A 25194-nucleotide genomic window follows, 5' to 3' on the forward strand; every position below is an offset into this window, starting at 1 on the left:
TACACGGTGCAGGCAGCGTTTACTAATGGATTATTTTACGCAGTGCAGGCAGCGTTTACTAATGGATTCTTTTACGCTTTGCAGGCAGCGTTTACTAATGGATTCTTTTACGCTGTGCAGGCAGTGTTTACTAATGGATTTTTTTACGCGGTGCAGGCAGCGTTTACTAATGGATTCTTTTATGCTGTGCAGGCAGCGTTTACTAATGGATTCATTTACGCGTGCAGGCAGCGTTTACTAATGGATTTTTTTACGCGGTGCAGGCAGCGTTTACTAATGGATTCTTTTACGCTTTGCGGGCAGCGTTTACTAATTGATTCTTTTACGCTGTGAAGGCAGCGTTTACTAATGGATTTATTTACGCGTGCAGGCAGCGTTTACTAATGGATTTTTTTACGCGGTGCAGGCAGCGTTTACTAATGGATTCTTTTACGCCTTGCGGGCAGCGTTTACTAATGGATTCTTTTACGCTGTGAAGGCAGCGTTTACTAATGGATTCTTTTACGCCTTGCGGGCAGCGTTTACTAATGGATTTTTTTACGCGGTGCAGGCAGCGTTTACTAATGGATTCTTTTACGCCTTGCGGGCAGCGTTTACTAATGGATTCTTTTACGCTTTGCAGGCAGCGTTTACTAATGGATTCTTTTACGCTTTGCAGGCAGCATTTACTAATGGATTCTTTTAGAATTTGCATGGTCTTGACCAGGTGCAAATACGCAGTGGATTGAGTTGAAAATCTGATGCAGCTGTACAGCGAGGCACACTAACAAAATGGAGGATGACTGCACGGATGAGATCTTATCTTTTTCTGCGTGCCGCTCCTACATCTCATCTGTGCTCCAAAATGAGATGGCTGGGAAGTCCAGGTGTAAAAAGCCATATGCCTCCCGTTTATGCCTCCATTTAACACGCCGCCTCATTTCAAATGAGGCCGTTTACTTATATCTTGTTTGAGGTTTTTCTGCAATGCTCCCTCCCCTCACTTTGCAGCTGCACCAAAGCACGCTAGAACATTGGAATGTTGGCAGTTCCATTGCAGAAAGTTTCACTGGCCGAGGGCAATAATGGCTGGTCTGTCTCTTCTGGCCCAACATTCCAGGCTTTCTCTTTTGCCCTTTCCAAACAGAACATTCTACCCTGGTTGGATGGTTCTAATAGAACTAGTGCCCCCCTCCTCAGGCCATTAACATCCATTAGCTCCCGCTTTGCTCGGGCCTACCACCTGGTAATGTTCTCGGAATGCACCATTATTGCTTTATTGATGGGCAGGTGAGGGGAAGGTCTTGATGTCAGGGGAATTGACATCAACGGCGGGTTGACAATAGGAATCCATGATGTTAGGTTGCAATGGTAACATGTTTGGAATGTCTAGCGTTAATGTTCCAAGAAATGTGTGTTTCTCCAGCATGGGGTCTGGCATGGATTCACATGCTCATGAATATTCCCCGTCGTCAGGCTGGGAATCCTCGGTAAAGAAAAAATCAGTATCAGTTTCGTTTCTGATCTGTCTTTCTTAGTAGTAACCAATCACTGATCTCTGGGTCATACTGCCCCCAGCCAATGACTGCCCTCTCCCTAAGCCCCGCCTCTGGCAGCCATCCTCAGATTTTTACCGCACGCTCAAGTGTTGGGAGTCCTCGTGTTTAGCTCTCGAGTTTTTTTGCTGCGTTTTCACGCTTTTTCAGGAGATTTCTAATTTTTTCGGTTTAATCGAGCCTCAAGCTCCATCGTTTCTACTTCCGACAACGGGGACCCATTTCGGAATTCTTCTACGCCCCTCAAGGGTGAAGTTTTCATCGAGTTTACACTTCTTGGAGGATTCCGGAAGATCTGCGGCCTACCTCAACGGACATGGCCCAGGACAAGGGAAGCTCGACGCCCGGATCCAAGCTGTTCAGGTGCTGCCCTGGATGCGGATTACAGAACGTTTTCAAGGAGGACGAGCATTTGCAATGTCTCTACTGCCTTCATGAGGACAAGACGCACGTGGAGAAAGACTGTGCGTTCTGCAAGAACCTTTCGGAACGGACCAAACAAAATCGTCGTTCCCACCTCGCTGCCTGGCTGGAGAAGGGCACAGCAGGTGAGAAGGCAAAGAAGAAGTCTGAGAGGGCTTCTAAGTCCTGTGAGGGCGCCCCAGCGACGCGGGCCCAACAGAAGGCCAAGCACCGCAGTCCGCGGGCCCCGGGAGCGCCGAAAGGTCGGGCTCTTCGGCTGCCAAGCAGGGCGCTACTTCCCCGGCACGTTCGACCACGAGCCAGCGCTCTGGTTCGGGAAAGAGGAAGTCCGAGAACCCGGGTAGATCGGTGGTGAGGGCTTTGATCCACCTGGCAAAGGCCTCTACCGAAGTAGTCGCTGCGACCCTGGCAAAGCCGGCTGAGCCTACGCCTGTGGAAACGCCCTCTGGGCCCAGAGTATCCCTGCCACCGCAGAGGGAATCCTCTTTCCAGCCCATCGTTAAGACCCCCGTGAAGTCCCCGGCGGAAAAAGAGGGGGGGGCGGGTGGCCATTACAGACTCGGAATCAGCCTCTGAGGAGGAACTGGTGGAAACCGAGAAGGGTATCAACGAAAGGTCCATAGGCCTCAACGAGAGGTTCATAGGCCTCAACGAGAGGTTCGAGAAGGTTCGATCCCAGGGGACGGTCCCTGCTGACGTGATCGAAGATAGCGACGATGACGACGAACAGGGCCCAGTGGAGCGGCCATCCTGTCCGTCGCAGCCATTGCCCGAGCCCCAGGATAGCTCGGCGGCCATTTTGTTGGTAATCCAATCCTTATGTACTGAGATAAGGACAAGGTTACCACGGACCCCGGCAGAGGATCCAGAACCAGGGCCGTCGGGAAGCCCTCCGAACAAGCGGAGGAGAGTCCACCCCACTCCGCCCTTCGTGCCTGCGAGACCGGTGGACCCCTCATCCCACTCGCTGGACCCTAGAGAGGATACGGCGATGGATACAGCGATGGGGACGGACGATGACGGCGGCGATGACACAGTGGACATCCTGTCGTCACCCCCCCCCCCACGGGCGTCTCCAGCCGACAAAATTGGCTCTTTCCACGCCCTGATAACTAGGGCATCCGAGCTCTTCCAGCTCTGCCCTGAAGAACAGAAAAAGGAGGGGTTTCTGTACCAACGACGAGAGGCCAAGAGGAAGACAGTCCTCGTTGTGCCTTTACTCGACGACATCTGGGACGAGGGGCTTGCTGTCCTCAAGAACCCTTCCACGACACCAGCAAAGAGGGACAGGTACGAGAAGAAGTACAGAGTCCCCGATGCCGCCCCCTTGTGCCTCAGGGCCCAGCCCACGCCGGACTCTGTCGTCTTGGCAGCGGCTAAGAAAAAGGCAGCGGGTGCGGCGGCTTCAACTTCCACTTCCCCGCCGGACAGCGAGGGCAAGAAGTTGGACTCTATGGGACGACGAGTCATCTCGTCGGCGGTGACGACGATTAAGGCGGCCAATGCCTTAGCGATTGTGGCCCGCTACGACAGGGAGCTCTGGTTCAAGATAGCTCCCCTGCTAGACTTCCTACCTGATAACAAAAGGGCGGAGGCCCTAGAAATTCTGCAGGAAGGCGAGGTGGCGTCGGATCACGCCATAACGGTGGCAACGGACATTGCCGATACCGGATTTCACCAACTGCGCAACGGAGTTTGCCTCCGATGACGAGGATGGCTCAAGGCGACAGACTTTCGCCAGGACGTCCAGACCAGAGTGTTGGACATGCCGTTCGATGGCAACAACCTTTTTGGTAAGGCGGTGGACGAGTCCCTACAGGCCATCAAGACCGACTCGGAGACGGCCCGGGCCCTTGGGGTGCTTCAACAGCGACGGCCCTTTCGGAGCTCCGGAGGCAGACAGGGTGCCTCCAAAGGATCCAGCAGTGGCTCCTCCACTTACTGCCAGGCGGCCCGCTCCTCTTCCCAGGAGGCCTACAGAGGTTGCAGCAAGCAAGGGGGATCCCGCCGCCGTCGCCAAGGAAGCCAAAGCAGCAAGGCCGCCTCCAAGCAAGACTGACCCGGCCGGGTTGTCGGGCCCCCACCAAAGCACCCCGGTGGGAGGCCGGCTGACGAAGTACGTCAGCGTGTGGGAGTCCATCTCCACCGATCGTTGGGTGTTGGACACCCTGGCCAACGGGCACTCGCTGGAATTCCAAAAGAAGTGCCCTCGCATTCCTCCCGTGGCCAGGAAGGAGAATCACGTCCCTCAACTGCTGTTGAAGGTAAAGGCGATGCTCTAGAAAGGTGCCATCGAGCTCGTCCCCAGGAGGCTCCGGGGCTCCGGAGTGTACTCAAGGTACTTCCTTGTCAGAAAGAAGACAGGCGGTTGGCGCCCCATCCTGGACCTGCGTCGGTTAAACAAGTACATCAAGGCGCAGAAATTCAGGATGGTCACCCTCCAGCACGTGCTGGGACAGCTGGAGGAAGGCGACTTCCTATCGTCATTGGACCTGGAGGATGCTTACTTCCACATCCCCATTCTAAAAAGGCACAGGAAGTTCCTCAGGTTCGTGGTTCAGGGACGTCACTACCAATTCAGAGCCCTACCGTTTGGATTAAAGTCGGCACCCAGGGTTTTCACCAAGTGCCTGGCACCAGTGGTGGCGCGGCTGTGCCTGCAGGGGATCCACGTCTACCCCTACCTGGACGACTGGCTGATCCGGGCAAGGACAAGGGAACTCGCCGTCGAACATACGGCGAGGACTGTCCGGCTACTCACGGAGCTGGGGTTCGCCATCAACTACCCCAAATCCCACTTGGTTCCATCGCAAGTAGCACTGTTTCTGGGAGTGAAGCTCGATACAGTGGGGCAATTGGCCTCCCCTTCAGAAGAGAGGACCAAGACCATCCTGGGCAAGGTGCGGCGCCTGTTGGCCACGGATGTGGCCAGGATGAGGTCCATCAAGTCCCTTCTCGGGATGATGTCCTCATGCATCTACCTTGTACCCCTTTGCAGACTTCGGATGCGTCCACTACAGGAGTTCCTTGACGCCCGCTGGTTTCAGGCGACGGGCTGCTTCGACGACAGGATCCCTCTCCAGGTCCAGGTGCAGGATGATCCTCGTTGCACCGGCGTGGCCGAGGCAGATCTGGTTCCTGGACCTTCTGGACTTGTCAACGTCCCCACCAGTCAAGCTGCCGGTGGACGCGGATCTTCTCTCCAGAGAAGGAGTCGCCATTCTCCATCACGACCCACAGTCACTGAACTTGCAGGCCTGGCTCCTGCGGCACTAGAGTTTGGAGGGTACAATATTCTGGCTGATTGCAGAGAGGTTCTTGCAAAAGCCCAGGCGTCCTCAACTCTCAAGTGTTATGGTTATAAATGGAAGAGGTTCTCTGTCTGGTGCCGTGCCTCTGCGGATTACGGCCCCTCAAGTACTGCCGTACCTACTGTCGCTGGCCAAAGCTGGACTGGCTCACGCCTCCATCAAAATACATCTGGCTGCTATCTCCCGATATACCAGGACTACGGGACGGGCGTCCTTGTGGTCTCATCGCCTGGTGAAGGAATTCATGAAGGGACTATTCTGTTCATTCCCGCCGGTGAAGGCTCCGGCCCCGGCGTGGGAGCTTAATGTGGTGCTGACCAGGCTCATGGGGGCCCCATTCGAGCCTATTCATTCGGCGCCTTTGAAGTTCCTGTCATGGAAGACTGCGTTCCTCGTGGCCATCACCTCCGCACGACGAGTGGGAGAGATCCGGGCCCTATCTTGCAAGCCTCCATACTTGACTTTCCATGACACGAGGGTGGTGCTGAGGCCGCACCCCTCCTTTATGCCCAAGGTGCCGTCGGACTTCCACCTCAACAAGCCCTTGGTGTTACCAGTTTTCTTCCCGTCGCCTTCGAGGCCGGCCGAGAGGACTTGCACTGTAGCTAGAGTGCTGAAGTTCTACGTGGACCGCACAAAGAGTTTTCGGAAGACATCACAGCTGTTTGTGAACTTTGGACCTGTGAATCAAGGGAAGGCTCTCTCGAAGACTTCCATTTCCAGATGGCTCTCAGGCTGCATCATGCACTGTCACCGGTTGGCAAACCGACCGCTGCCCGGCCGTCCGAGAGCCCATACGACCAGAGCGATCGCTGCTACCACGGCGTTCCTGTCTGGTGTGCCCCTGCTGAACATCTGCAGGGCTGCTACGTGGAGGTCGACACACACCTTCACAAGATTCTACTGCGTCAATCTGGACTCCAGGGAGGAGTCCAGGGTCGGCCAAGCAGTGCTGCGCAACCTGTTCTCCTAAGGTGAGCCTGGTGAGGAGGTAAGAAGTGCTTAATGTTGAGTTTGGATGTAATGCTTAATGTTGAGCCTTTGCCACCTCCCGTGGTTGTGCATGTGTATACTGCTATGTATTCTTTATTCATGAGCATGTGAATCCATGCTAGACCCCATGCTGGAGAAGGAACAAGTTACTTACCTGTAACTGTTGTTCTCCAGCATGGGTCTGGCATGGATTCACATGCAAACCTTCCCACCTACCCCTCTGCGGCTCTTCACTTGGTCATACTGCCACTTGGCGTGCTACCAAATCTGAGGATGGCTGCCAGAGGCGGGGCTTAGGGAGAGGGCAGTCATTGGCTGGGGGCAGTGTGACCCAGAGATCAGTGATTGGTTACTACTAAGAAAGACAGATCAGAAACGAAACTGATACTGATTTTTTCTTTACCGAGGATTCCCAGCCTTACGACGGGAAATATTCATGAGCATGTGAATCCATGCCAGACCCATGCTGGAGAACAACAGTTACAGGTAAGTAACTTGTTCCTTTTCTAAACTGTTTAGAGTAATGGCCTAGATTAGTGATGCACAAATCTGGCCCTCGAGCCTCCAAACCTGTTGCGTTTCCCAAATAAGCAATGAATATTGGGATCCTTTCCTGCTTTAACCCATTGGACAGCAATGTGTCTCATGAATATCCATGCTGTGTATATATCTGAAACATATGCCCTGTTTGCGGCTTTGGGGGACCTGAGCGGTGCACCCATGGGGTGATCTGGACTGCTCTGCGTTTACCATATCTGGCTAAACACTTTCTCTCTCTCTCTCTCTCTCTCTCCCCGTCTGGTGCAGTATGACAGGCTCAAGCAGGAGCGAGACGATGCTGTCAAAAAGTTGGATGAATTCAATAAAAGTGAGTATGCATTTAAAAAAATATATATATATCCACGCACGAGGCATTAGAACAAAGAACGCCCACTTTTTTGTACTTGTATTGTTTAGCAGCCTCTTGCAGGGTGTCAAAGTGCTCCTATATGCCGTGAATTGTTGCAGCACCTCAAAATAAACCTCATACAAACAAGTGTTATCTTTCTACCCACCTAGATTGCACAGTGTGCTCGCAGAGTGCACATTGAGAGCACACACCTCGACCTTCGTATGACAGGTCTATGCTGAGGGTACATTGAGAGCACACGGCTCAACCTTGGTAGGACATATGTATGTGTTTGCACATTGAGAGCACACAACAAGACCTTGGTATGACATCTGTGGTGAGTGCACATTGGGAGCACACTTCTCGATTGGGGTATGATAAATCTACAGTGTGTGCACATTGGGAGCACACAGCTCGACCTTGGTAGGACAGATCTACAGTGAATGCACATTGAGAGCATACAGCTCGGCCTTGGTAGGACAGATCTATAGTGAGTGCACATTGAGAGCACACAGCTCGACCATGGTAGGACAGATCTATAGTGAGTGCACATTGAGAGCACACAGCTCGGCCTTGGTAGGACATATCTATAGTGAGTTCACATTGAGAGCACACAGCTCGACCTTGGTAGGACAGATCTATAGTGAGTGCACATTGAGAACACACAGCTCGACCTTGGTAGGACAGATCTAGGGTGAGTGCACATTGAGAAAACACGGCTTGACCTTGGTAGGACATCAGTGGTGAGTGGACATTTGGAGCACACTTCTCAATCGGGGAATGATAGATCTACAGTGTGTGCACATTGGGAGCACACGGCTCGACCTTGGTATGACAGGTCTATGCTGAGGGCACATTGGGAGCAAACCGCTTGACCTTGGTATGACATATCTAAGGTGTGTGCACAAAAACACTCCAATTCTATAAACAAACTGGAAATCAATAAAAATTGCAGACTTAAATACTAGACTGGAATCCACAAAACCACCAACCACCGTCTTGAATCCTCCCAACATCGAAGAAAGAACAGAGACAATCCAGTCATGGATCACAAAAACACTAGATGACATTGCACCGGAAAAACCTTTCACCCCCTTGCTAAAGAAAGCAATGGTTAAATGGTTCCCACCCCACCTAAGATCACTGAGTAAAACTAACATGAAACTGGAACAAGAATACGTTCAGCAAAAAAACTCACATACCAGAGGCAGATACGACTACACTTTTTTTTCTATTAAAATGTTTTGCTTTTATATTCTATTCAAAAACGTAATTTAAATAAAACATTGCTTTAACGTATATACAAAACAACTCCTCACACAGCAAATTCTAATTTCTTAGAGTCCGTCACTTTCAATTCCAGATCTCTTAGAAAAACTTAAATATAATAAATCATAAGTCACTAGTATACAGTATTCTTATATTGTCTTGACAACCAAAGAATTAGAGAGAAGAAAAAAAAGTAAAGAGAACAAGTTAAATACAACTGAAATTTCATAACCTCCGCTCTCGCTACCTGTAAAACACCCTCTAGTTGAGCAAAAATCCACATCAGGATTTTCACCAAGGCTAATATAAGAGAGAGGTGGAACGTCGTCAGCAACCTGTGCCACATGTCGATCCCCTATAACCCCAGCCAGTGAGGTCACAAATGGTCCCTGAAATAGTATCCTTTTATCTGACACCAATTGACAGTCCAGTAGCAAGTGGTTCAATGATTCTGTTGCGGTGCCAAATGATCTGCACAGTAACATCTCCGACAGAATGACCCACTTGGGCCCCATTTCATCTAAAGTGGGAAGACAGTTCAGTCTAAACTTCAAGTACCATTCCCGAAATCTGGCTAAAGGAAATTTCCTAACATACAATCTCGGGTGTTTCATGGGTAGAAGCACTATTCCATAGCCCTTACATATTCTTAGTTTACCTAAATCTTGGAGGTCTGTTATATTATCCCATCTTTTAACCCTAGCCTTTAGCACCCCATTGGACACCGGGGCTTACATATCAAGCACCTCCATGAATCTATCGCACTTTCTCTTGAATTTAACCTTAAAGGGATTCCTCCCTTTAGCTATATAAGCATGCAGAAAGTAGTGTATCTGACGTTCCTCTGCCACCATCATCTAAAAATAGAGGGTATGGGTGTGTTTCATGAGTTGGGCCCACCACGACAGCGGACCCAACTCTAGTCTAATCAGACTCACAGGGACTGCTGTGGCAGACCCAGAGCTCTTTTTAGTACCCTCCCTACTACAACAAATGCATCACTAACTCAAGCAAAACCCAGAAAAGGATGTTCAGCATCATTAACGAGATGGGAAACCTGACAGTCTGCAACAACGTGCCCACTCCCTCACAAAAACTGTGCGATAACCTTGCGAACCACTTCAAAAACAAAATCACAAACATCCAGCGAGTCATCAAGAGTATTCCCCAAAACACCAACCCCTGCAATCAGCTGACACCACAACAAACCGCTAAACTGACAGACTTCACTCCAATCGCAAAATAAAAGTAACACAGCCTAAAGAACAAAAGCAACAAAGCTGCAGCCCTTGCCCACCAAATAAGTACAAGACTATCCTCACCCAAAAAGCACAGATGAAATACTTCTGCAGCCTCTTTTACCATTCACAAGCATCAGGAAACGTGCCACAAGCCTTCAAATCAGTGTACATCGAACCACTTCTTAAAGACCCAGCAGGAAACACGGAAGACCAGGTGCAAGTTATCTTCAGACCCATGAGTGGAGCGGAAGCAGCACTACTATCTATATGGGACGATCTTCAAACCAACGCAGACATGAATGCCACTTCCGCACTGACACTACTAGATCTCTCAGCAGCGTCGACACAGTCGACCACAAAACGCTCTTCAAAAGACTTGAGGAAATAGGAATCGGCAATACAGCTTTAGTATGGTTAAAATTCTTCCTGATGGAAAAATTACTAACCCCCCTTGAAGTCAGCACCACGCACAACAACCAACAGAGTCCCAAAAGGCTCATCACTCTCACCACTCCTCTTCAGCATATACATGACCCCTCTCGTTAACCTCGTCAAAAGACAGGGCCTCACCTGCTACAACTACGCAGACTATGTACAAATCATTTACAAATTCAACACTAGTGGAAAACAAGACCCAATCATTATCAACAATCTCACAGAAATAAACGACTGAATAAGCACCAACAGCCACAAACTCAACCAAGACAAAACAAATCAAGATCACGTCCAACAACCCGTCAAACCAACCCCACAGCCGATGGCCTTCACAAATGGGAAACCGACCGGAACCTTCCAAAGTGGTTAAAAACCTGGGAATCTTAATGGACAACGACCTATCACTGGAACCACAAGTTAACGCACTAGTAAAGAAGTGCTTCTTCCACCTGCACACAATCAAGCGGATCCTACCCTTTTCTCACTTTCCCACACAGAACACTCGCCGTCATCTTCCTAGTCATACCTATACAGCAGGTTTTACCCTATTTTTGTTTAACGAGGGGTCTGTGTTGCATCAGGGTAATAAACGTATGCACAACAAAAAGGGGGGGGGGACAGACTACCTCCTGCTCCTGCGTGTCAAATGATTAATTATCACAACCAAAAGTACACCCAGAAGTTTACAAACGTATCAACTTCCCAATGACCAGACCTCAATTAAAACTGATTTTGAACAAACAGGAAAACATATTTTTTTACTCACCATTGTTTTCTCTCTGTATAAAAATACACATATACATAAAAAACATGTATCACATTCTATACAGTTATATTAAACACATTAGTATCACAGGTTTGGGTGGTATATTAGAAGATTCCACCTCATTTGGTTTCCACAATTTTTGTATCAAATTGCTGCAGACACACACGTGTTTGATTGTTTCTAGGGTGTTCACTACCTATCACTTCTGGGGGAATGGTTAGCAAAGGATGATATTGCAAAACATGTCAACGCAGTGCCTTTCGGCCCCTATGGTGGAGAGAGACCGCATCTAGACTTTTTCTTCTCTTTATTCGTACAGGGCCTTCATCAGGACGGGGATTAGTGGTCTTTTGGGATCTTTTTGTCTTCTGACCACAGTGATACTTCTTTTTATTTAATATGGTGGACAGAGCAGGGACAAGATAGTTAAAGTTAGACCTTCTCTATGACGTTTTGTGTTTTCAAAACTGCAGAGGTCTGTTTTCTTGTTGCAGGAATATGCAGTGGAGCGCAAAAAATGACCACATCAAACAAAATTGTGGTGGCTCCTGCAGAGGACTTGGTTAAATCTGGGACAGCGTAATGCTAAAGCTAAAACGCGAACCCCTCACGTGCGCGTAGTTAGGTGCGTCTCTAACACAGTGCACCCGCGACAGTTGGATTACCAATTGCTTGTTACTGTGTTAGAGACGCGCCTAACTACGTGCATGTGAGAGTTTCACGGAAGCAGCTGCCTGCTGCCCGCGTTGTTTTTCTGCAGCAATTAGCAATACGCTGTTCCCGATTTAACCATGTCATCTGCAGGAGCCACGACAATTTTGTTTGATGTGGGCATAGCAAATTTATTTGGCGCTCTACTGCATATTCCTGCTACTGTCCAGAGTAACACAATGGGCCTCATTACGAGTCCGGCGATAACCGAGCCGGAAAAACTGGCAGGTTACCGCCGGACTCGTATTACCATTCCGCCAACGTGATTCCCGGAATTACTGGGACATTACCATCCCAGTGACACAGGAATTCTGGAGGCGGAATTGTGTAAGTCCCCATTCCCATGGAGTCCCATAGGACTCCATGGGGATGGGGACACTGGAAACACCGGTTCTGTCTATGATGGAGCCGGTGTTTCCATTTCCGCCTCTGGGCTCTAAATCAGCTGGTCCAGAAAGAATGGTAGTGGCGGTTTTACCACCACCGTTCTTTCCGGACCGGAAGGGTCGAATTGAGGCCCTATGTCAGAGATAGCTCTAAAATTCTCAGACATGGTTCAAAGTTTTTTATTTTATTTTTCAGGGCCTAGGTTAGTATATGCCTAATAGTGACCCCTACTGTCTAGGTTCTGACTTACACGAGACATAAAGGCAGATGGCCTTATCTATCTAACCTCCCTCAGGCACTTCCTAAACTGACCATCCACTATCCAATGGTTAGTTTTCTAAACAGGGATATTGGATTGTGCATTTCAGACACTTGCTTGATTCGGTTTCCATTCTTTCATGCCCACATACTGCTATCCCTCCCTGGTGTTTTCTCTACTCTCCTCCCTTCGACTCTGACAGGCTCCTTTATCCCTGGCGTTTCCCTCTTCTGTTTCTCCAATGTCTCTCATGCCTTCTGAACCTTGCTCCCACCATTTGATGCTACCCCTTTGTTCACACTTGTACTATACCACCCCACCTTCTACTCAAACACTCAGACACAAACTTCATATTCACTCCAGCACTCCCTCTCCAAAACATACTTGCCACTCACAACACAGTACTTCTTGTGCCCACCATGCAAGCCTCACCTGATCTCCAAAAATCACCACCACAATCCCTTCCACCGATTTTATTCCTGCTGGTCTCTTGGTCTGCCACCCCCTCCTCTGACTCGCCTAACAACCCACAACTTCCTGGGTTCCTGTTTAACCAACACCCTTTCCTCTGGTTGGTCTGCTGTCCCCGGCCAAACTGGTGCCGTCTTCCCAAACTGGAGGTGTTACATACAATAAAACATTCATATAGCTCTGTAAGCCCCAACCCGTTTCTCTACACTGCGCCGTTGCAGAACAACAATGACGGTGGTTTGTGGACAATACAAACCAGTTCATGGTGGTGGCAGGGGTCTGGCCTGGCCGCCCTTAAGATAAGTCCCATTTTATGTTGATGGGATTTAGGTCCCTGCTGCTCTACAATGCCTGCTCCGGACTCATTCCCTGGTGGGCTGAGGCTGATGTGCAGTGCTCAGCTTTTGAAACAGTCGTGTAGGAGCTCAGGCTCCTCATTCTACTGTTTGCTTCCATCTGGCAGCTTTGTATGCTGCTTGAGCAGGATTCCAAGCAGGTGTGGAAGGCTCCTGGTTCTCTCCCTGCTGAATCCTCTACTCCGACAGGGTTTGTAAATATATTGGCATGGTGCGATGATGATGTTCTCTCTTGCGGGTACTCTTCTCTTGTGTCTACAGTGTTTCTGGAAAGAAAAGGAAACACTTGGTCAGGATTCGGAGTCATGGGATGATGCAAATGGGTACTCCGGTTTATAGTCATAAAATCGAATGACATTATGTCGAAAGTCATAATGTTGAAAAAAGAAATCGCATTTTTTTTTACATCGATTTTTGTTTGAAATGGGGGGGTTCCCCCCCAAACCCCCTTTTTTAATCTTTTTTTTGTGTTTTACCCTTTTTTTTACTCCCAGAACCCAAAATAAACATACAATTAAAAAAATAAAACATTCAATTGTTTTTTTCTGACTTTTTTTTTCCCGACATTATGGCCCTCATTACAAGTCCGGCGGTGGACCATGGTGCTATTAGCACTATGGTCCATGCTGGATTCCGCCATGGTGGATGGCGGAATTACCGCCCCATTCCAAGGTGAGTGGGGCGGTAATTCCCCATTCACGATTTGCCCTTCCCCATTCCCATTTTTGGCCCAGAGGGCATAATGGGGATGGGAAGGCGCTAATTACGGCACCGTAAATTACGGTGCCGTAATTAGCACCAAGGTCGCTTAGCGCCTTGGACTTTAACGCCTGCAAAAAGCAGCCGTTAAAGTATGAATCGGGCGTTAAGGGTTAACGGCGCCGCGGCGCTGTTAAACCCTTAACGCCTGACTTGTAATGAGGGCCTATGTCTTTCGACATAATGTTTTCGACTTTTTGACTGCACACCGGGTACTGCACATGAACAGAATGGCACATGGGGAGGGAACAGGAATTGGGGCCTTCCCAAATGCTACCAGCCCCTTTGGGTTAGACTGGCTCTGGACTCCACCCTGGTAGGCTGCTACCTATCCTCTCTTGACTAGATTAGAGTACTGATCTTGTCACAACTGGGGAAAAGCTGTTCATACTCTGTGGTGGAAATACAAATTGTCACCCCTCTGGTATATTGAGAACAAAGTCTTCCAACAGGTATTACCCAATTTGATCGAATGTAATTGACCGAATGTTACATCTGGCCGAATTCAGACAATACCATTCGATCGATTTGATTTGATCAAAATGGGTAATCAAGACCGAACATGGGGAGCGGGGGTTGCAGGTGTGTCCACTGCTCTCCATGTTCGGTATTGATGGCCTTGTGGGCTTTCAGGGGTGTCCCCCACTTCCTGAGGATTGGAGACATGGAACAAAAATAATGAGAACAGGGGGCCCTGTGGCGTCGGATCCGACCCGTGTTAGAGGGACAGAACTGACGCTGCAGGGTCAGGAGAGGCAGCGACGTGCAAAAGGTAAGTGGGGGTGCTGAGGGGATGTACTGGTGGGGTGGCGGGGGCATAGATTTGCAGGGTTTGGCCGTGGTAATATTGTATTAACGTCGAAATCGACTACAGTCAATTCCGCCACAAACAATTCTGCTATGGCCAAATCACACAGATCCTTCCAGTGTACTGATGTTTTGATGCAACTTTCTCCACTTCACCACTTTGACTCTGATAACCACCATAATGGTTTCTATGGTCATCAATCACTGAATCCTGCCAGAACACTACAGAGTAAAGTGCCATGTTCATTAAAATTGTCCCATGGTCCCCTGTAGCATAGGATAAAGGACAACCCAGGTTATTATATAATTGTGACACTCACTCTCTCCCCTCCACTGGAAGCCATCCTAATATGGCTCGGGTGGGGAGATTTGTTGTCATATCATCCTTGTCTGTCCTGTGAGAAACCAGAAGGTGTCTCACCCACTAGTCCCATGGGCTATATGAATTGCTAGAGCAAACAGGGCCCGGTACCTATAAAATAGCCCAACCTGCCAGGAAACAAAAGACCCACCTTTAGCACGTAAATCTCTTAAAAGAGTGGAAAGAAGATCCTTCCGCAGTCACTGCCTCAATACTGTCTTGTTTAGTACTAGAGGAAATATATCATTTTGAATTAATTCCCCAAGAGCTATCTAGTCAACAACACGAAGACATAAAAGATTAAGTCACGACATTCCCCGATGTATTCTGCAAGTAATCAGGGGGAGTGCACAGTACTTATCATTATATCAGAACTCCAAAGGGAAATGTGGTCCATTTCAAACCATATAGACTCCTGGAAGCCCGTAGACAGATAGTGGTTGAATGCTAAGGACAAATATTATTGAACCCTCTTCAAGCCCATGATCCTCCCCTATTGTGTTGGTCACAAAATCTGATAATTCTTGCAGGTTTTGCATACACTTCCGACAGGTCAACACCAACTTCGATACCTCCCAATTGATTGATAAACTCGGAAATGCCACCTTCCTATCAACCCTACACTTAACCAAGGGGTACTAGTAGGTCCCAGTACATGTAACTGATAAGGAAAAGACTGCTTTCTTGATGCCACTGGGGCTATTCCAGTTCAAAGACCTCCCTTTTGGCCTATACAGGGCTCCCGCCATTTTCCAACGGCTTATGGACAGGATATTACAGCCCTACTCAGATTTCTGTGGGGCTTATATTGACGACATAGTCCTTTATAGTTAGACTTGGGAAGACTATCCTTTCCATATCTTTACTATTATGAGAGCCCTCAGAGAAGCTGGCTTAACTGCCAATCCATCCAAATGTAAGCTTGGGCAATCAGCCATTATAGGGAATGGCAGTGTCCAGCCTCTACGAGAAAAAGTGAAAGCCGTCCTAGATACCCCCACGCTTAAGACCGAGAGAGACCTCAGTGCATTCTTAGAATGAATCGATTATTACTGTAGGTTTAGCCCTAGTTTTTCGGAAAGAACAGATAAGTTGACAGACAAATTAAACAACGCCGAACCCCAGAAAATTCATTGGACTGACGAGGACGATATATCTTACAACAGCTTATAACAAACCCTGTGCCAGAACCCGATCCTAAAAGTAGGTAGGTTTTTCGAAAGAGATTGTATTACAATCTGACACCTCTTATACGGGTTTAGGAGCAGTTTGTGATTGAGTAATAACACCCTATACTATTGACTAGACGAAAACTCTTCGCATGTGACTAAAACGACTCTGTGCTAGAATTAGAGGCCCTTGCCATCATATGCGCCATCACCCATTTAAGATACTATCTCGTAGGAAGGAAGTTCACACTTGTCACAGATCATTCTCCATTAGTGTGGAAAAGCCAATGAAAGGACTCTAACCCTGGAATCATGCGATGGTTCCTAGACCTGCAAGTCTACTGTTTCACCGTGGAGCACCAAAAAGGTAATGACCTGGGGAACGGCGTTTTCCAGTGTCTGTTTCCCTGGGGTAAGGCCATGTGAGAAACCAGAAGGTGTCTCACCCACTAGTCCCCAGGGATCTGTCATCCAGGTGGCCATGACACAGCCATCGCTTTTGGATCCAGTTCTTGGGGGTGTACCAGTGCGGGAGGATCCCCAGGGTGAGGGGTCTCCGGGGAGTGGGACACCGGATGGTGAGATCCGGTATCTCCCCCCGTGTAACAGCTTTACCCCATCCTACCAGGATATTGAGGAACGCCCCCCCCCCCTTTACAACACAAACACTTTCACACGGACAGCCCGCTATGAGAGAAAACAGACTAACACTGAAGCCGTATACCTGATGTGTCCCAATACAATGGTCAGGCGAGGTCGGGCAATTACTGACCATCGCACACACACACCTGACTTCCATTAAAGTTCCCCACACGGATAAAAGGCAGAGCACGAGAGCACACTGAGCGACGCAAAGCACATGAGGAAACAGCAGTTTTGAGACAGCATGCTGCATGAGAGAGGAAAGATAGCAAATCAGAAGGGGATCGCAAGGAGGGTTGAACTGCTAATGAGTGATTGAACTTTCAAAGCAAGATACAACACCTTTGACAGAGTGGTCCAGCACCGCGTGGGTGCTCAATCGATGGTCTCTGTTAAGGTACCCAGCTAAAAAGTGGCAAAAGTGAAAGTGAGAAAGAAGTTATATCAAGAAGAGAGCGATTAAGAATCGAAGTGGTCCTGCGACTGGTTGAGCAAAATCTTGCGCACAGTCAAAAGTGTTCGATTTCTGAAGTAAAGAAAATTTGGAAAAGTAGAAAAATTGGTCCGAGCCCGGTGGGGGGGAGATCAGTTGAAAGCTTTCTATTAAAGTGGGTCTGAGCCCGGTGGAGGGGGGCCCGGGGTTACATGAAAATCACCCGAGAAGTTGTACATGTGAAATCCTAAGAAGAAAAGAACTTTCAATGTTTGTTGTGTTGCATCAGGCCCTCTGAAATAAGAGACTTTGAATGGCAAAGAGACTTTGGCACAGAAGGCCCTGATGTTGAAGTTTTGAACGGCTTCCTCGTGCTAGAGAAGCCAAAGTGTGTGCTAAGCTCAAGTGTGCCGCCTTGCCCCGTGCTGAAAACGCGGGGAAGGGAAGCCAACGGCTTGAATATCCTGACATATCCTATCTTGAACACTATTCTTTTGCATAACATTGTTTCCACACTATTTGTATTTAGAACTAAGGATTGGCAATAGGTTTATTAGTATAGGCCCTTTTATTCTGACAAGACACCACTAGGACTGTGCTATTATTTGATGGTCGTAGCCTGCTTGCGTCTTTAGATGTAGGATTAGATAGGTGTTTTTCAAACCCAATTGAAGTTCAATAAACACCCTTGAACTGTGCGCACTTGTGTCTGTCTTACTGTTTGATACCATGCCTTCCTTAGAGTCCCCAGCTTTCATTCAGCACGCACGCAATCTCTCGGCTCTGACCTCCTTCAGTGGACCCAGCATTACAAGAACTCTTGAGTACTCCTTACAAGGGAACCTTTTTTCTTGAGCACATCTGAAGGCCATCACACATGTATAACATGATTTTGAAAAATACCAACAACACATTGCACTGTTAACTGACAAGATAATTGACGTAACCAATATGGACAGTTCCTTGTTCTTTTCATGACCGTTTTTGGTCTAAACCCATTCTACTACACACGCATCCCAGCAATCACTATCACTCAACCTTATGTTCTCTTTCCCCTTTATGTTGTGACCTATTGTTTGGGTGTGTTGTTCTCCAACTCTCTCCCTCTTTGCCTTTTCCTACTTATCTTCCCCCCATTTCCTTTTCACCCCATAGACCATGGTCTAGTTACACCCTGGGTGAAGCCACAGTTCAGCCATACGGACAAGGTTCCAGTGCTTTAAGACCACTGCAGTGGTGATGTGTGCACTATAAAAGCCAAATAACATAACATAACAAAACCTAATGTTGTTGGCAACACTGGCATATTGAAAACCACTCTATCATGGCCATATCCTTGCCAATTGAGGGAAACAGTGCTTATGGATATGATGAACTTTTATTACATTCGGAACTGTGGATTTAACACAAATTGGTGAGCCTTCTGCTTATTTGCAAGGTTTATTATAAATAGTTGTATTTTTCAATGTTACCAATATCATCTACCCTCTATCTAGAATTTGAAATTGACACGCTGTCCAGAAATTTGAATGACAGTTGTGGCATGACGGAAGAAAGACTCGGACCAGAAGACATACTTTTACTACAGGCGTTTTTATTTGACTTAAAGAAAACACTGTATTGACCCTGTTACTAGTAGGGAAGTTCCCTACCTAACAAACTAAACTAAGGTGCTCATCAAAATAATACATCATGTCCTCTGTCCAAATCCTTACTTCTAAACTGGCCCTACCACTTAGAAAAAACAACTCAAAAGAGAAAGCAGCAATACAGGTTTCCCTCATTGTTCTATATTCTGCCATTTCTCAGAATTTCTCCTAGTTCCAGTTCCCACAATTATTCAATAGGATACAGGTTTCCTGACTTTATAATTTGAGTCCATTTTGTGAGAGTTCGATATAAAGAAATGGTTTCCCTTAGATATATAACAAGTTCTCAAGCTGGCTAGTGTTGTTCCTCAGTGGAAACCCTTCCGGGTACCGAGTAACGTAATCCGCTATAACTAGAATGAACTTGTTTCCCAGCTTGGATGGTTGTAATGGCCCTACAGTATCCATCGCGATCTGGGAGAAGGGGACTTTGATCAAGGGAATTGGTTGTAACGGGGCACAGAGTACTGGAATGGCTGCCGTATTTTGGCAACAGTTACAAGCAGCCACATACCTTTTTACGTCCAAGAATACTGCAGGCCAAAAGAATCAAGGGCCACTTGACTCTGAGTCTTCCCTTTCCCCTGGTGACCGGCTGTTAGGTGGGAATGGCCCAACTTGAAGACTATTTTCTAGTTACTTCTGGGGACTACAAGTTGGGTTCTGGGCAGGGCATCTCTCTTGCTATACTCTCTGTATAATAAATCTTTCTTAATAAAAGAAAGGAGGGACCCGCCTGGCTGCGACCCTGTTCTTCTGAAATGACCATGCCAAAGGCTTCAGTAAGAATGGGTTAATTCCTTTGGGCAAAAGCTAAGTCTGGTAAAAGGGCGAGACGCTCAGACTCAGGGTCCTTGGGGGTTGTTAAAGGCGGGTCAGCCTCTCCAGATCCCAAGGATCCTCAGAGGGTCTCCGTTACCTCCTCGACCTCTTGAGGGATAAGAGTTAAGGCTTGTTCTAAAATACCCTGAGCTGTTGCATCGTCCATTTTCACCTCATTGGGGTTGGGGCTATAGTTGTGCAAGATAACTTTGATTTCCCCCTATAATCAGGATCTACCACCCCTGCTGCTACATCCAGGGAATATCGCCAGGCAAGTCCAGATTTGATGGCCAGGCGAATATACCTTACTGTGGGAGGGGAAATACTAATACCGATGGGTATTAGATGTCTTTCATTAGAGGGGATATGTACTTCCTCAGAACTGAATAAGTCAAATCTGATAGACTGGGCAGTTAGCTAATTTAGGCATTTGACCGTAAGCGACGAACCAGCTTGGGTCCCATCCTAGTATCAGGTGGTATTGATGCCGAACACCATATGTGGCGTGCCAGAATGAAGACTGTGACCATAAGATAAACTTGTACTACAAGAGTTTTTATTGAACTTCAAGAAAACACCTTACTCAACCTATTGCTAATAGGGAAGTTCCCTACCTAACAAACTAAACTAAGGGTATCTGTCAAAATAATTACTTGTGCCCTCTGTCCAAATCCTAACTTCTAAACTGGCCCTACCACTTAGAAAAAACAACTAAAAAAGGAAAGCGGCCAATACAGGTTTCCCTCTGTGGTCTTTATTCTGCCATTTCTCAGTATTTCCAGGAATCTCTCCTAGTTCCCGTTCTCACAATTATTCAATAGGATACAGGTTTGCTACTTTATCCGCTTGTGTCCATTTTGTCAGAGTTCCAAATAAAGAAAAGGTTTTCCTCAGGTACATAACATGAACTGGGAAGTCCCAGAAATAGTCACTTCTCTAAGTGATCATAGATGAGTGATATCTCCTTAACCCTCCTCCACCAACTACGTGGGTCTCTCCCCTCGAGACTTCAGTCTTGCTTGATTTTAGTTTCCCGTTGGGATGATTCCTTGCTTGCTTTATAGGGCCCTCCTCGCTCCCTTCGTTCTCTTGTTCTCACTTCTAGTGGTATGTGTAGTGTGGCGTGCGGGAGGAAGGAGTCGGATCAAGGGGTGTCATGTTTACGACAATCTTTAAATAATAATTAAAAAAAGCCTATCTTCCCCTACCTCCAAAGGGTTTTCCCTACTAACTAAAGAAGAACTTGTGTGCTCTTCGTCAGGGTGACCGTCCTCTGTCCAAACTAACCTAATCTAGCCCTACCACTAACAAAAAGACAATAACATAAACAACTTCAGGAGAATGCCTCCCTTCTCCTGGTGCATTGTTATCAACCCTAGGTGCGTAAACCTATTAGTCTCTGATAATAGTTGAAGTTCTACACCTCAAAATACCAGGATAATGACTCATTTCTCCTGGTCCCACAGTTCAACGGCTGCTATCTCCTCCTGGTCGACTTGGTCAGCCTCCAAACTGCTGTTTACTAACCTTTTGCCTAAGTTTCTGATTCATCAATGTAGACGAAAGAACCAGGCGAGAGTTGGTTCAGCCTTTGGTTAACTTTAAATAGTTTCCTGCAACCGTTTTTATCAATATTTGCACTTCTTTCCAGGCTTCTCTTAGGCTTTGTTTAAAAGGCAAACACTCCTGTTGTTTCCAACACACGGTTATTGCTGGGCTTTTTTTTTCCTTTTTTTTGTTCCTTTTGTTGGTGAAAACAAGGGAACCTGTTCTGATAGTGTCCTTGATTTTTCCCAACACGGACAGAGGAGATTATGCTTGTGACACTCTCTAGCCTGAATGTCTCTTATGGTGATAGTGTTGAGGGAGATTACTCCCAATATGTTCTTATCTTTCAGTCTCTTTGGCACAACTAAGACAAGGACGATCGCTTGGTGTAATTTTCACACTGGCTACTTCTGTCCCAACTATGGAGATGAGGCAGAATACTCCCAAGGTTTTCTTTCCTTTCAAGACTCTTGATACAGTTACTTAAATGAGGGAAATTATTCCTGAGGCTTTCTTTCTTTTCAATACTCTTGATACAATCACTGAGACGAGGGAGATTACTCTGAGGCTTTCTTTCTTTTCAATACTCTTGATACAATCACCGAGACAAGGCTTTCTTTTGTTTCAACACTCTTGATACAATCACTGAGACGAGGGAGGTTACTCCCAATGTCTTCTTTAGCTTCAGCACCCATCTCCCCTACCAGGACTTCTGTGACTCGTGTTACCTCTTCTTTGTTGGAGCCAGGTCACTGGTTCTTCCTGGGGTGTTGGGTCAGTGCGTTCCCATGGAACGTTCTCTCGGTTTCCCCATCTGCTCCCTGCTGCCATGCTTTGGCTCTGCTGGGTCCCTGGCCAGATGGTATTGGTGCAGTTAATGGACCGCTCGGTCCACCTCCCGCCTGGAGGTTTGCTTCCGCGACATAGCTTCTTGCTCTGAGGTTTGAACTTCCCCGGTCTGCCAGGCTTCACGCCTGCTTCGCTTCTCTTTGGGTCCTTTCTCTATTCTGATTATATTCAGCTGATTCCTCCCCAGAGGAGTGTCAGTCCTTTGCTTGTATCCATTGGGTATTCGTCATGCCTCCTTGAGGCCACCTCTTCCCAGTACCTTCTGCACTTGACAAAGGAGTAGTTTGTATTACTCCATCAATCTTCTTCACAGAACTTATGGAAGATGACTTGAAAGCAGATTCTATGTGCATTTTAGTCTTCCTGATCTTGAATATTTACAGGAAAAAAGGACGGAGGATTACAGTAGCATACAGTAGAGCTTTCAGATTGTTTCTCAGCAGACTTTATGGATTTCCTAGATGTAAGGGCAAGAGGGTTAGGGACTTCCATGAGAGAATGGGAGCCCTTGTCCCCATGAGGGTAGTCTCTTCCTTTGAGGTCCAGCATTCCACCACGCCTATGGGCAATATTGGGTAGCGGCCTCACCTCCCTAGCCTCGCAGGGGGTGGTCGGTCAAAATCTCGAAAAAAAAATCTCGACTAACAATAAGGTAAAAAAAAAAGACCGAAAAAAAGGCGAATTTCTCTTTTTTTAATTATATATTTATTTTGGGGTCTGGGATTTAAAAAAAATGGTAAAAATTTAAAAAAAGGGGGGTTGGGGAGGGGGTTGAGCAACCTCTGTGCTTTCCAGATGATACTTACATTATTTAAAGCCAGAAGTCTAAAAGGTAATCACTTAATTGCAGCTGGAAATTAGCTCATGGCGTGATCAAAATGTCTCAACCAAGTGTGACATCATCCCCTTCATTTATAAGCAATGTGTGTGTTCTCAGGTTTCTTCATCCACTGAATTACTGTTAGAAACAAAGGCAAGAGTTGTGTCTCTTGTGTAGGCATTAGGAAGGCAGTTGCCAGCCTCTGGCATAATATGCCCATGTTCTTCCAATATTGGCTAGCTGTTGCCCTCTTGTGGCCAGGTAGAACCATCATGGCAGTGACTGGCAAATGCCTTTCCCCTGCAGGCAGAAAAGCGGAAATAAGAGGCCAATTCAAGACACAAAACAAATAGACGTTAAGACAGACTGCAGCTGCCATTGCCGTGTTAGGGAGAATATGTTGAGGGGTCAAGCAAGGAGGTATGAATTAAGCAAGCAAGCAGTGAGACAAGGGAGAGGCAAAGAAAGGCCAGAGGTATCCTTTGCTGACCTGAAGGAGCGTTTTCCTCACTCCACGAACGCTCGTGCCTGCAAGCTCTATCCTTCACTGCAGCACTGCGAGCAGAGCTCTTGCTGCCGAACTCGCTTCCTGGAGGGGGCGGAGCCCTTCCTGATCCTGGGTTTTGGTTCTGTCTGAATGACACGAAAGGGACTTCGAAGTCAGACAGCTATGGAGGCTTCTCTTGCTTCTACTCCTTCTGCTAATGGTAATCTCCCCTCTGTTTTATCAGTTACTACTGTTTTAGAAGATCCCTCCCCTGCTGCACTGGGGAATCTACATCACATTCCAGTAGATGTCCCTCACAATCCCTAACTCCTTAAAACTCTGGCCCAGGCTCAAATCCATGTCAGCGATAGGTCTGAGGTATTTAATGCTATGGGTATCATTCCACGCAATACATCTTATAATAGCTGTATCTTTAATGGAATACATGATATCTCGATGGATAAACAGGAAGAGCGTCTAGCAGCTAATTTAGCCTCTAATCTTGTGGAAGGTGCTACTCTTTCAAAGGCTAAGGGTCACTTGATTGATTCTAACAACAGTATGGTAAACATTGTGCTTACAACACCTGCTCAACTTCATCCCAGGACGCCTAAACTATCTGTCATGGCGGATGACTCTGTAGCTAATGCTTCAGAATCATCAATGGTGATGGTCAATGGGAACATTGTTACTCTTCCCATTAAACCTTTGCCAGAGGTTAATTCCCCAGCTAGGGCTATAAATCATACTTCGTCTATCCATGTTAATCTTTCTGCCAATTTGGCTGGAACCCCCCATACTCCTACAGGGAAATCCATTTTGTTCAAAACTCCACTCAATAAAACCATAATCCCACCCTTAAAACAAAATCCAATCTGGGTACTCAAGGGAAACCAATTCAAGGGAAAAATATTTCAAACTTTTTTGGAAAGAGGACTGCATCTAGCACCCTTGTTAAATCTCTACACTTACCTCCAACAGTGTGCTCACTGGATCATACTAATGTAGTTGATGTAGTTAATAAATTGTAGATTGAAGACCCTCTAGCTCAGGATATTGACGATATTAGCATTATAGAATGTGCAGATAAGGCAATTGCTGATATCCACCTGGGTCCCAACTGTAATAATACAAATAATGTCACTCAGCAAATTTGTGATGATTCCTTTGTGGGCTCTCCCTCCGATCTCATCAACTTTATTGATGAGTATACAGAGAAACAAAATTGGTTGAAAGAAAGGGGTCAACTTCCAGACTCAAAAAAGGATCAGGGCATTGAGTCTATTTTACATCATACTCTTAAAGAGGCGGATGAAAGAATTAAACTCTCTCAACCTACTATCTCGGCTCTGAATATGGTCCTGAGTTCCTTTGTGAGTTTGTATGATAACATATGGTCTGAGGTTAGATCACATTCCCTTCTTCTCTCTGAAATCTATTCTAGGTTAGAGGGCCTTGATGGATTTGAAGAGTTAGTTAAAATTATTAAGGAAGAACATCCACTCTTGTCCACACACGGTTCTGACCCAATCCCTTCTAATCAGCTACTGGCTGAAGCCCATATCGTACATCAAGGGCTTACTGGGACAACGCCATCTACACAAGGGATAGTTTTAGATAAGGGTTCGGCTTTTACGGTCCCCCAATGCTCGGATCTGGATTTTAGTACTCAACCTTCTATGATTCCTTTAACTATGTCTAAGGGTGTGTGAGAGGCTATTGGATCGAAGGTAATACATCTTACCCCTCACACCAAACTTACTATGGAATTAATGGAGGACAAAGTCCAAGAGGAATCGGTT

At 47.0% G+C, this 25194-nt stretch overlaps 1 protein-coding gene across 1 annotated transcript in view; it reads left to right on the forward strand.

Annotated features, from left to right (window-relative positions):
• Positions 1–25194, forward strand: part of SHTN1 (shootin 1) — a 797962-nt gene that overhangs the window by 214353 nt on the left and 558415 nt on the right. Inside the window, exon 3 of the mRNA XM_069611915.1 lies at positions 7070–7130. Within this exon, the coding sequence (XP_069468016.1) occupies positions 7070–7130 (61 nt within the window). The remainder of the gene's footprint in view (positions 1–7069; positions 7131–25194) is intronic.

This window comes from Ambystoma mexicanum, chromosome 8 (genome assembly GCF_040938575.1).
Source record: "Ambystoma mexicanum isolate Mex_15411 chromosome 8, UKY_AmexF1_1, whole genome shotgun sequence".
Classification (NCBI taxonomy): Eukaryota; Metazoa; Chordata; class Amphibia; order Caudata; family Ambystomatidae; genus Ambystoma; species Ambystoma mexicanum.